Genomic DNA, 14017 nt, shown 5'->3' with positions numbered 1-14017 from the left:
GGAGACTTATCCAGGTTATTGAAAAAAATTGTGATTTGTTAATTTTTATTACTCAGTAATGTTTTATCATGACTATACTAGAGTTCATTTTTATTACTAAAAAAATTTAAGTTTTTTCCAATGTTTAATGTCTATTCAAGACATTATTCAAATGTTGCTATAAACATCCTTTTTTTCTTTTTGAGATAGGGTCTGACTATATAGCCTTGACTAGCCTGGAGCTCACTATGTAGACCAGGATGATCTTGAACTGACAGACATCTACCTGCCTCTCCTCTCAAGTTTTAGGACTAAAGGTATGTTATCATATCTAACATTTTTTTTTTAATTTTTTACCATTTATTTAGTTTATGTGTATGGGTGTTTTGTCTGAATGTATACATGTGCACCACATGAGTTCCTGGCACTCTCAGGTCAGAAGGTGTCAGATCCCCTAGAGCTAGAGTTACATAGCTAACAGGGAGCTGTCATGAGGATGCGGGAACCAAACCTGGGTCCTCCCCAAGAGCAGACAATGCTCCTTACTACTGAGTCATCTCTCCAGCCCTAGCTATAAACATTTGTGTCTCTGTTTCCTTGTACTTTTCTCTTGGACAATAGCCTTACTATGTTGCCAAGATTGGTCTCAAAACTCCTGGGTCAAACAATCATCCTAGCAGCTGGGACTACAAGGCAGGCATACTACGCTTTGACTTGTGACATGTTTCTATTGCAGATCCCATAGAAATGCAACTGTTAGGTCAAAAGTTATTTACTAGATACTGTCAAAATGTTCTCAAAGTGAATGCTCCCAGAAGAGGATTAAGAGACTTGGTAACTAACTTACTTCCTAATAAGCAAGTCTTCTTATATGTAGGAACATGTCTACATATTAGGTGTGAAATAGACCTATAATTTTTTTTTGTTTTGTTTTGTTTTGGTTTGGTTTTCAAAACAGGGTTTCTCTGTGTAACAGCTCTGGCTGTCCTGGAACTCACTTAATGTAGATCAGGCTGGTCTCGAACTCTCACAGAGATCTGCCTGCCTCTGCCTTTTAAGTGCTGGGATTAAAGGCGTGCGCCACCACCACCTGGTCAGACCTATCATTTTAATGATATGACATTAAACCTTTATCCACTTGCTTGTATGATATGGGATATCCCTCTGTATGCTGTGAATATATTTTATTACCACTGGTTAATAAAGAAGGTGCTTTGGCCTATGAATCCAAACAGATAAAGGGAGAAAGAAGGCAGTCTGGGAGATGCCGGCAGCCACTAGAGAAGCAAGATATAGGGTAACAAACCACAAGCCTCATAAAATATAGAATAATAGAAATGGGTTGATTTAAGTTGTAAGAGCTCGCTAATAAGCCCGAGCTAATAGGCCAAATAGTTTGTAATTAATATTAAGCCTCTGAGTCTTTTTTGGGAACTGGCAGGTGAGAGAGAAACCTCCAGTTACACTTGTATTTGTGTAAAGTATTTAAATGCAAATCTTTTTGCATATTCTATTGAGATATTTTTAAAACTTTATTTGCAGGATTTTTTATGTATTTTGGATAATAATTCTTTTAAAAGCAACAGACTCTTTGAAACTTTCACACACTCATGTTGTATTTTGATGATACCTATCTACTACAACCCCTTCAACTCTCAAGGTCAGCAGCTCTCACGCTGTCAGCCTTGGGGGTTGAATGACTCTTTCACAGGGCTCACTTAAAGACTATGAGAAAACACAGATATTTACACTATGATTCACAACAGTAGCAAATTACAGTTATGAAGTAGCAAAAAAAAAACCAATTTTATGTTTGGGGGTCACCACAGCAGGAGGAACTGTACTAAAGGACCACAGCCTCAGAGAGGTGGAGAAGCACTGCCCTCGGGCCTCCACCTTGTGTCCCTCCCAACTTCATATCCTTTGTAAAAATAATTAATACCCCTCCCTCCCCAAAATAAATTACTGCTGCTTGTATCTGCATAGATCTTTGCTTTGGTTTTTCTTTTTAAAAATTTTATGCACACAGGTATTTTGCCTACATATCTGTCTATAATGTGCATGCCTAATGCCCCATACACCAGACCAGACGAGAGCATCAGATCCCACCTCCACCCCGCACGGCCCCAGAGCTGGAGTTAGAGATGGTTGTGAGCCACCATGTAGGTGTAGGGACTCAAACCCAGATTCTCTAGAAAAACAGCTAGTGTTATTCACTGCTGAGCCATCTCTCCAGCTCCAAACACACACATACGCAAAAAGAACCTCTTGAGAGACACTATGTAGAGCATAAGGAAGTCCATAAGGGAGATACTAACCTTTTGCATGTACTGCTTTTTGAAGGATCCTGAAAAAGCCACATGTTCAAAAATAACAGAAAGAGATCATTAGTACAATGCACATAAGTCTTCTTGGATATCCAGATAAACTATAAATATTAACAGAATTTCCTTCACGAATGTGATGCCTATAGTTTCTAGATAATGGATAGACTTGGAATCGTTTATTTCTAATAACATTTTGGTATTTCTTAGTGAATAATCTAAGAGAACATAGAAATCTAAAGAGAACATAGAAATGACCTAAACTTTTTACATGTAAAAATATCAATGATAAAAGTCTATTTAAGTCAAGTCAGGAAGTGGTGATGAACACCTTTAATCCCAGCACTCAGGTGGCAGAGACAGGCAGATCTCTGTAAGTTCAAGGTCAGCCTGGTCTATAAATCGAGTTACAAAACAGCCAGGGCTACACCGAGAAACCCTGTCTTGAAAATAAAGCAAAAAAAAAAACAAAACCTCTTTTGAAATGGACTTAAATTTTGGGTCACGATGACAAGCTATTTAACTGGACTTAGCACAGCATAACTAAGATCACAGTTTCTGAAAACATTTTTAAGTCCTCAGATCTCTTCTCCTGCAAAATGATAAGCTGCCAAATGCTCTCGGCCATGCCAACTACTACCTCATGGCTTACAGAGATGACCTGCTTACTCTTTGAAACTGAAACTAAGTAAGGATTTGGGGGATTATTTAACTTGTTTTTCCTCTTAGGACTTATTTAATGTTATGTGTATAAGTGTTAGCCTGCACATATATATGTGCACCAGGAGCGGGGTGTTGGACACCCTGGAACTGGCATTAAAAACATTTGAAAACCTCCACATGGTTCTTGGGACTAGAACCTGGGTCCTCTGCAAGAGCAAGCAATGCTCCTAACTACTGAGCCATTTCTCCAACCTAGGATTATTTAACAATTAAAAGGGGAAGAGTTGTTAAAGGAAAGAAAATACTAAACAAATCTTTTTTTAAAAAAAAAAAAAAAAGACAGATTCGCTCTGTGTAATCCAGGCTAGTCTTAAACTCAAGACCCTTCTTCTTTTTTCTTTTTTTTTTTTTTTTTTTTTTTTTTTTGGTTTTTCGAGACAGGGTTTTTCTGTGGCTTTGGAGCCTGTCCTGGAACTAGCTCTTGTAGACCAGGCTGGTCTCGAACTCACAGAGATCCACCTGCCTCTGCCTCCCGAGTGCTGGGATTAAAGGCGTGCGCCACCACCGCCCGGCAAGACCCTTCTTGCTTTGGATTCCTAAGTGCTCAGATTACAAGTATGCAGTACTTCATCCAAATAATCTTAAAATTTAGATTTTTGGAGGCTGGATAGATGATTCAGCAGTTAAGAGCACTGGCTGCTCTTCCAAAGGACCTGGGTTCAAGTCCCAGTACTCATATAGTGGCTCACAACTGTTTGTAACTGCAGTTCCATGGGAATCTCATGCCCTCTTCTGGCCTCCACAAGCACCAGGCATGCATATGGTGCACTGACATGCATGCAAACAAAACACCCAAACATATAAAAAATAAATAAATAAAATCTTGGGAATAAAAAAGCAATTACTTACTGATGTATGTGACAACATGGATGAACCTTCAAAACATTATGCTAGTCTAAGTGAAAAGGGGCAGACACAAAAGACCATCTATTATATAAGTCCATTTATATGGACAATGAATTGAAAGAGAAGGAGATCAGCAGTTGCTTTAGGTTCGGCAAGAGGGGTTGGGAGGTAATGGAATACGGCTGGTAATAGGTTCATGGTTCCTTTTTATAGTGATCAAGTTGTTATAAAGTTGGTTGCAATTATTACTGAACAGTGTATTTGTACATGAACGAACTAAAAACAGTGTCATACAGATAAATACATACTTCAATCCTGAAAACACACAGATGGAATCTCTACATTTCAAACCTTCTGTACTCTTTTTACAACCAATATTTTGAATGTGTGCTAGCTACAGTAAGCCACGGACTACATCATAGTAAAGAGAAAGGGTGCAGCACCAAGCCTATGATATGCTAGATAGTAATCACTCCTAACAAACAAGAAGTAATATAATGTGTCATGTCTTTTTAACTAAATACCTTTAAATGTCTGTTTTAAGAGCAATCCATTCCCAGAGGAGAGAAAAAAAAAAAAGAAAAAAAAACTTGCCTAACATCCTGGAGAAATGAAAAGAGAAAGCATCCATTTTCTTCAGGACAGACACCAAAGTAAATGCTAAGCTGTGGCCCCCCTTTTAGTCAAAAATAATAAGAGAGATACATAAGGCACAGCTATTAACAGCCAAGTCCTAGTTTTGTTTAGTTTGGTTTCTGTTGTTCAATTCCTTCTCAATTTTATAAAACAAGAAAAAAATATAATAACTTTCTTGCCTTCTCACACACTTCCTATAATCCTTATCTCCATACCAAAACTCTGCTGAATCTGATTTAGACTTAAATGAAAGTCCTACAGGCTACAGACAAATTTAGTTTATTCTTTTGGTCTTCAGGCACATCTGGCTGAGTAAGTCCATGCCTAGATGTTAGTGCTCTCTGCCTTTCATATGGAAACTAAGATTTCACTTACATTAGATCATATCAAATCCTAAATTCTTCCAGCGGAAGGACTACCACATAAGCAATATGATGCTTCTTTATTTTCCAAGGAGTATACTTGCAAAACAAAATCTGAGTCTGCTATTATTTTAGCCCAGTGTTATTAACAATAAAAATCAACTGCTTGGCTGAGCATGGTGGCACTCCTGTAATACAGCACTTGGGAGGCAGAGGCAGGAAGATTAAGGGCCCAAGGCCAGTCTGGGCTACACAAGACCCTGTCTCAAAAATAAAACAAAAGAAAACAAACTGACTGCTCAAATAAAACTGATTCCTAGGCTAAGGCCGTGGCTTAGTCAGTAAACTGCCTGCTCCAAGAGGACCTGAGTTTGGATCCCCAGAGTCCATGTAAAAGCCAGACAAGCTGACATGTGCTTGTAACCTTAGAGCTGGGGAAATGGAGTCAAGCAGATCCCCAAAGCTCATTGGCCAGCTACTGCAGCCAATCAGTGAGCTCTGAGTTTAATGAAAGACTCTGTTTCAAACATAAATAAGTAAGTGGTGAGCAATATAGGAGGACACCCAATATTGACCTCTGGCCTCCACACGTATATAAACGCATGTTCATGCACTTGTGTACACACACATCCACAAAACATACACAAACACAACACACAAAATTTAAAATGAAACTCCGTCCCAAAGCACAAGGTATTAACAGGTTTAATTCCTCATAAAATGAATACACACACACACATATATTGTTTTTTGAATATACTTTTATGAACAATGATACTAAAGATGGGAGTTGTAGGGTAAAAAGTATTTCACGCTCAAGTGCTTTGGTTGGGTCACTGCTGTGGTAATGAAACACCATGGCCAAAAGCAATCTGAAGAGAAGGGCTCGTCTCGTCTGTAGTTCCATGTAACAGTCTATCATCAAAAGCAGGGGGGCAGGAACCTAAAGGCAGAAGCTGATGTAGAGGCCATGGAAGGGTGCTGTTTACTGGCTTACTCCACACGGCTTGCTGGGCCACTAGCCCAGGGGTGGCACCACAATGGGCTGGGCCCATCAAACTTTAATTAGCAAAATGCCCTACATCCAATGGAGCTATTTCCCTAGTTGAGGTTCTCTCCTTTCAGATGATTTTAGCTTGTGTCCAGCTGACATAAAACTATCCAGCACACCAAGTAAACTCTTTAAAAGGTTTTTCTGTCTATTTTATGTGTATGAGTGTGTGCCTGTATATGTGTGTCTCTGTGTGTGTACATGGCATGGGCCAATGCCCATGGGAACTGGAAGAGAACATTGGATCCCCTCAAACTGGAATTAGCAGACAGTTGTGAGCTGCCATGTAGGCTCTGGGAACTGAACCCCAGTCCTCTAAAAGAACAGCTAGTGCTCTTAAGTGCCATTTCTCCTGTCCCAAGTAAACTTTTTATAAATCTACTCATAACTGGAATTATATAGTATCTTCCAGCTCAGAGCTAACTCGGCTTCGTTGTTTATAGAATGAAGATTCAGATGAACTTAAATTCTAAAATCACTACTCCAGCAGTTTTCTGAGCCAAAGCATTTTAGCAAGGCCTTTAAGACCAGCAGGAGAAGAAACAAGCTTCTTGCCTATGAGACCTTAGGAGCACTGCCAGCACAGGCCCATCTCTTTCTCTTCCACTACTAAAACTAAAACTCTACCCTATAAAGCTGACAACTCTGTTTACAGAGTCAGAAACCCTGAACCACAAGAAAGGAAACTAATTAATAAAATGAGCTTTCTTCCCACTTTGTGACAGAGAATGTTTAGCCAGAGATAAAAAAGTGAAGGAAAGAGATGCCTATATCCTAGGATAGAAGTGCTACCTCAACCTCTGGGAGAAACCACATCATTTCTCAGCCTTCTGGCTAACATCAAGCATAGAAACCAACCTGAGGGATCAAGGACGTCTTCCTGGAAATGAAATCAGTCTGGAATATAATTCCATGAAAACCTGGTAGGTAGTCTTGAAATTTTTCCAAAAGGCTTTCTTTGCCTAATCTGCCTGAAGGGTAACAGCCAGCCTGACTGAAACAAACAACAGTCAGAATCATCCTAATGGAGACGTGTCCCTCGGGGACAAGGAGCTGGAGAAAAACAAGCTTGAAAGCATAGCTTTCGGTCCCTCCCTAACCTAGGAAGAGGCTACACTACATTTGTAGTTCTAAACGATCACACCCACTTGGTGAGCTGAGGAGGCTTTTTTCTACACTTCCGGCCAGAGTAGGGAGGGCATCAGGTTTATGTCAGCTAATCAATCTCTTCTGAAGTGTGCTTGGCCTCCTTCCTATCACCTAGGCTATTCAAAATACAAATCCAGCTGAACTCCAGAGATTCTGAACAAGGAGAGTGAAAGCCCAGGAAATGAGCACTTGTCTTTTATTTTCTTTTTCATTCCAGGGGATCCCAATTTAGGTTGATGCAAGGAACAGAATTTCACTGCTGCCCATTCCCACAATGTTCCTGCCTCCTGTATTACCAAGGAAGAAAACCAGCAACAAGAAATAATTGATAAATCTCTAGACACGCTAACTACAAAACTATGTTTCTACTGTTTTAACATAAAGAGTGCTTCATGATTGCTGTGAGGAAATGAGTGAGAATTTCTAAATTGAAGGTTTCCCCTGTAAACATCACAGTATCCTTTGACTGAAATAGACTGAGTGGCATTTCTTCAACATGTTCAATTAAGACCATGACTAGCCGGGCGGTGTTGGCGCACACCTTTAATCCCAGCACTCGGGAGGCAGAGGCAGGCGGATCTCTGTGAGTTCGAGGCCAGCTTGGTCTAGAAGAGCTAGTTTCAGGACAGGAACCAAAAAGCTACGGAGAAACCCTGTCTCGAAAAAAAAAAAAAAAAAACATGACTAGCTCAAATCTTACCTGAATATCACAAGAGGAGTTGAGAATGAGGCAGGTGTGAGGTGGGAAAGACAAAGGCAACCCAGTGCTTACAATGTTAAAGAGCCATGTCATCTGCCTTTCATAATTTAACAGTCCAGAGTAGTAAGGGAGCAGGACAGAGGCGTGGATTTATATAAAAAACCTGGATTTCAGGGCAACAGAAGGCAGACACTGCCAAGCAAGCAATCTCTTGAATTGAAAGAATTCTTGTGCCAAGGCCATTTTGAATTGCTGTGCCAAACCTGTTCATTATTTCCTGGCTCAATGAAGAATGAGATTCTAGAAGGAGGAAGAAGGAGTCTTTGCTGTGTGCATGATGAGCTAGGAACCACCTAGATTGCTCTCCCTTGAGGTCAGAGGGCAGTGAAAAATCTTCTAAAGGAGAAGTCACAGAAACTGTAAAAGAACAAGGGCAATGACACCACCCTGCTTGTGGGAAGTAGAAAAGGCTTTCAAGCTTCCTTCTTGGTACAAGATGAAGCACATTAAGGTTTTCAAACACTTAAATGCTGAATCTTTTGTTTTGGCTGCATCAGTGAGCAAACTGGGAAGGGCATGGGACAATCTGAGCATACAGCATTAAAAAAATTAATTTGGGGAAACAGGAACAGAAATAAAGGCCTCTGTTTGACACATAAAGAAGATGCTGTGCAGGAAAAAAATTAATCAGAGCATTTATCATCTGTTTTATAGAAGTAAGAATAAGATTGCTCCCAAACTGAACCCATAACCTAATTTCTTCCAAAACCACAATAAACACGCTTTGGAGTCTCAATAAAAATGCATACAAAGCATTAACAAAATGCTTCCTACTAGGCAGAGGAGATGGCTCAGCATTAAAGTCTGGCTTAAAACCAAAATGTTAAAATGCTTCCTTCTTTTTAAGACTTAACTATCCTTTTGTCCTGACATGTATAAAGTCCAAATTCCTTAAAAATAGAATTTTGGCTTGGATAAAAGTAATTTGAACTCACAGAGATTCACCTGCCTAGGCCTCCCAAGTGCTGGGATTAAAAGCATGTGCCACCATATTCAGGTTCTTTCTTTTTTTAGCCTTTATTTTTATTTTATGTGTCTGGGTGTCCAGCCTACATGAATATCATTTGTGTACCATGTGCATGCAATGCCAGCAGAAGCCAGAAGAAGTCACTGGATCCCCTGGACCTGGAGTTATAGACAATTATGAACTACATCATGTGGGTGCTGGGAATTGAACCTTGGTCCTCTGGAAAAGCAACAAGTGCTCTTCTCCCCTGAGCCTCTCTACTGCCCACTTTTACTTCTCTTATTAAAATTATTTTTAAAAGTCAGATAGTTGTGATGCACACCTTTAATCCCAGCACTCTAGAGGCAGAGGCAGGCGGATCTCTGCAAGTTTGAGGCCAGCCTGGTCTACAAGAGCTAGTTCCAGGACAGGAACCAAAAGCTACGGAGAACCCTGTCTCAAAAAACAAAAAACCACAACAACAACAAAAAAAAAACAAAAAAAAAAAAAAAGAGGAAGAAGAAAAAAGAAAGGAAGAAATACATGAAGCACACAAGACAAAGTAATAACTTCTTACCTTTTTACCACCTTTAGGTTTAAGGTCACTCTGTTTAAAAAAGAGAAAGAACAATGTTGAAGATGGATCTAAATGAACTCTAGCAATGTGTTCTGTTAGTTCCTATCTTTCAGAGACTTCAGGGTCTGAAGAAGGGGCCCAGATCCACCCTTTAGCATATCAGGATCTGCTACTAGAATGCCAAGCACAAAGGACTTACAAGCCCATAGATAATACCTTTAGCAGAGACTTGCAAGAATAATCAAACTACAATTTTAGGAATAGATGTCATTAATTACATAAATCAGTAAATAAAAGACAAAAACCAGTTCCCTTGGCTGTTCTGATACTGTGAGCCACAAAGGAGAGTTTGATGATTCTGCAGCAAACCAGGTATGCGAGCTAGGCAGAATAAACATCTACTCTGAATAAGTCATTCTCCCAGCCCGTTAGTGGCTGTCCAGGAGTTTTTCTCTGCGCAGGTGACTGAGTTATACGACAGTTCTTACCGGATGGACATCGCCAATGTAGTACTGCTTTAGCATTTCCCTGGCATCGGGGGAGTGGCCAACATCTTCAAAGCTTTCTGTTGCATCAGCACCAGCTTGTTCCAGCAGAACCTCTTCCCCACCAGGGTGCTAGAATAAAATGGCATTTGCTAAATACAGTTCTCCCTGAAATGCGAACTGAAGTTTTTCTTTCCATCCCCATTCTTCCTTTCCCGTCTCCATTTAATGGGACAAACTGTGTGCCACCTGTGTGGTTGCATCAGGAAGAATACAGCACCATTTTCTACAATATTCTGGCCCAAAATGTATAGAGTGGGCAATAATTGATTTGCTTTGTTAACATTAAAACTGCAACAAAAAGAACAACAATGAAAACTACATGTGGGAACTCCAGGATTTCTGGAATTCTTTATTCCATTTTTTTACATTTTTCTTTCTTCTTCCTCTTCCTCCTCCTTCATCTCTGACTCCTTTTTTCAGATGGGATCCATGTAGTTTGGATGACCTATAACTCAATATATAGCCCAGGATAACCTTAAAAGCCAGCTCTCCCTGTTTCCTGGGATTGCAGGCGTGGGCCTGAGGTGCTAGGCATTGAACCCAGGGAGGCCTCATGCATGCTAGGCAAGCACTCTCTCCCAAATGAGCTATGTCCTTTACCCATTCCCTTTCTTTCTCCTTTTTTAAAATACTTTTCTCTTGTGTATGTGTGTGCACGCATGAATTCCTCCTGTCTCAGCTTCTTGAATGGTGATGCATGCAACTTCTAAGTTTAAAACTATTTTCAAGGGGCTGGAGAGATGACTCAGAGGTAAAGAGCATTGACTGCTCTTCCTGAGGTCCTGAGTTCAATCCCCAGCAACCACATGGTGGCTTACAGCCATCTACTATGAGATCTAATGCCCTTTTCTGGTGTTCAGGCAAAACATATAGCCAGAATACTGTATACATTATAAATAAATAATTTTTTTAAAAAAACCTATTTTCAAGTAAAAAAAATAAGTAAGTAGGTAGGGTAGGGAAAACACATTCTATAATTATAAGTTACTAAGACTGAGATGTCTTTGGGTCCATACTTGTAAAATACAATAATGAGAGTACTTATCTTGACAGCTAATGCTATTACATAGCATAGCTACAAACACTTGGCACTGGGGAAGATGGCTCAGTAAGAAAAAGTCTGACAGACTGATTTCGATCCCTGGAACCTATGAAGAGAACCAACTTCCAAAAGGTGTCCTCTGACTTCCCTCCACACGTGCTTTGGGGCAGCATGCACACACACAACTAATGAACAATTTTTTTTAAAACTTGGCACCTGCCAAGAATGATGACGCACACTTTTCATCCCAGCACTTGGGAGGCAGATCTCTGAATTCCAGTCCAGCCTGGCCTACACAGTGAGTTCCAGGCCATCCAGGGCTGCACAGAGGCCCTGTCTCAAAACAAATAAACAAAAAGCAAATACCTGGAAATGCAAAAGCAACTCTGGTTGCTGCACACGGTAAACTCCATGCCTTTTGAAACTGAAGTACTACCTATTCCAAAACTGTATTTTCTAAACTAGCACTCAGTAGTCCCTGGCTTCAATACTTAGCAGACATTTACATTATTTGACACATTCACACATTTAACACAACCACCTCAGCAGTATCAATGTTTCAAAGATTAATTCAAGAGAAATACAAAACCTCTCAAAATCACCTGCCAGGCATGGTCACTCGCCAGCTCCCTGAGGATCAGAGTAGCTCCTATCTTCGTCTCTGCAAAGGTGCCCACCCTGGAGAGCCCAGCACCTAAACCATCTTAATGCAGGAGTTAAGAGTACTGTTCACCTGTTTTGTCTGGAGACAAAATAAAATCATTGCATAGGGAACTGCATCCCAGTTTGCTCTATGTCTAAACTACAGAAGGTAGTTCCTCTTTCGGCACATCCCAACAAACAGGCGTTCACAGTAAGAATATCTGCCAGGCCTGGTGGCACAGGCCAATAATCCTACCATCACAAGAGGTTGAGGAGGGTATCCCAAACTCAAGCCAGCTGGGACAACTTTGTCAGATCCTGTATCAAAATGAAAAGCCTCAGTGGTACACACCCTTAACCCCAGCACTCAGGAGGCAGAGGCAAGTGGATCCCTGTGAGGACGGTCTTTACAACTCAGTAGAGCTAGGAGGAGAGGCAGTTCCCACCAGAAGAGCACCCAATTGGTAGTCCAGTGCCAAATGGTCAGCCCTGAAAATATGCATGCATGCATACATACATACATACATACATACATATGTACGAGCAAAATTACATAGACTCGACAGGTTGTTTTTAGGAATATATATGAATATACAAATACATATATGCCTGCAATAACAACTGATGAAAAAAGAGGCAATGAATTTGAAGGAGAGCAAGGAGGAATGTATGAGAGGATTTGATGAGAGAAATGTTGTAATTAAAATATAACCTCAAAAATAAACAACAAACTTAAAAAAAAAGAAATAAAACATGATTAAAACCATGTTGCATTTAACATGGTAAGTACTGTTTGAAATGGAGTCTCTGAATAAAAGGGAGGCTGAATAAGCCTGGCCATGCAGCAGGACTGTTCCTTTCTGAGCCTCGGTACTAGAAAACAGGAAATGGTAAGTGTGTGGCTGGTAATTCACAATGAAAAAGTCGTATTAAAAATGTTTTAGAGGTGTCTTGAAAAAACAACAAAAGAAAAGTTTTAAAGGGGTTCAGTGGTTAAGTGCACTTGCTGCTCTTGCAGAGGACCCAGGTTCAGTTCTCTATATAGCCCTCGGTGTCCTGGACATCACAATGTAGACACCAGGCTGGTCTCAAACTCAGAGATCTGCCTGCCTCTGCCTCCCCATGCCTCACATGTAAAAGCTTATTTTCCAACAGGGCCCCAGACCTTAGCACAACTGACTCCATGGTGGACGTGCCATTCAAGCTGTAAAATAGAACATAGACAGCACTACCTGCCAAAACTAAAACAAAGGCCTAACCCATCAAAGTCCATGACTTTGGGCAAGCCAAAATGTCCTAACCTTGCTTTTTAGAGTCTGTAGTTCCACTTCTGGCTAGCTGTTCTTTTTTATTTTGTTTTGTTTTTCGAGACACGGTTTCTCTGTGTAATAGTCCTAGCTGTCCCAGAACTAGCTCTGTAGACCAGGCTGGCCTCGAACTCACAGAGATCCACCTGTCTCTGTCTTCCAAGTGCTGGGATTAAAGGCGTGCGCCACCACTGCCACCTGGGCCTGGCTAGTTGTTCTTGCTAACTGAAGTATGCCAACCCAGGACATGGTTTTTAAAAATATTCATTGCGAGAAAGGCTCAGGGTTACACTGGGATCCCGAGCACTTAGTATAGTTGCAGTCCAGCTAACAAAGACTTTCTATTGGATTAAATCCATGTTCCAGCAATCTTCTCTGGTGAATACTCCAAAACTAACTGATTGATTGTTAAGGTTCTAATTTTTGGTTTCGTCAATAATCACCATATTAACTACTTTGGTATTAGTGTGGCCAAAGCATACAACAGAAACAACATCAGGGAGGAGAGACTTCTTTTGGCTGCTCCAGAGGCTTTCTAGCCCTTCAGAAGAAGGAAGGCAGGGTAGCAGGGACACGTGATGCAGATTCACACTGCAGTGCTCTGTTCCACAGATCAGGGAGTAGGACTGGAACCAGGGGTTCGGATAATTTTCAAAAGGCCCACTGCAAGTGACCTATTTTTGTCAGCTTAGGCTCGACCTCCTAAAAGATTCACAGCCTCCCAAAACAGTGTCAGCAGTTGGCAGACAAGTGTCCTAAGCCTGTAAGGGGGCATTTCTAAGTCAATCCATAATAACTGTAAGATTTACACATAAGTGTGCAAAAGGAATGCTTTACAACACAGTATATTATACAAAAGCTAGAAGTCACCACAGTGGTCATTTTGGTGGAGAGATACTGGTTAGGAAGAAACACACCTAGAGGGCTACCAGAACTTGGATGGCAGTTTCACGAATGTATGAACTTAGGGAAAACTCATTGAGCATGCTTTTAGGCTTTGGGCATTTTTATGTTACAGATTTTAAAATATATCTTCAGAACTGTGCAGCTGACATCAAAAAGAGCAAACACCTGGACATGTCTACTGACTGGACACAGGTGGAATTCTTTGAATGTGTTTCACAG

The 14017-nt window shown here is 40.6% G+C and overlaps 1 protein-coding gene across 1 annotated transcript in view; it reads right to left on the bottom strand.

The window, feature by feature from the left end:
- Positions 1 to 14017, bottom strand: part of LOC130863788 (cytochrome b5 type B) — a 37053-nt gene that overhangs the window by 6556 nt on the left and 16480 nt on the right. The window contains exons 2-4 of the mRNA XM_057754068.1: positions 9842 to 9970; positions 9354 to 9383; positions 2298 to 2326 (exon numbers count right to left, since the gene is read on the bottom strand). Coding sequence (XP_057610051.1) covers positions 2298 to 2326; positions 9354 to 9383; positions 9842 to 9970 — 188 coding nt within the window. The remainder of the gene's footprint in view (positions 1 to 2297; positions 2327 to 9353; positions 9384 to 9841; positions 9971 to 14017) is intronic.

Source organism: Chionomys nivalis, chromosome 21 (genome assembly GCF_950005125.1).
Source record: "Chionomys nivalis chromosome 21, mChiNiv1.1, whole genome shotgun sequence".
In the NCBI taxonomy this organism is placed as follows: domain Eukaryota; kingdom Metazoa; phylum Chordata; class Mammalia; order Rodentia; family Cricetidae; genus Chionomys; species Chionomys nivalis.
Note: the sequence above shows the minus strand (reverse complement) of the source record. Positions and strands in the feature narration are given on the sequence as shown.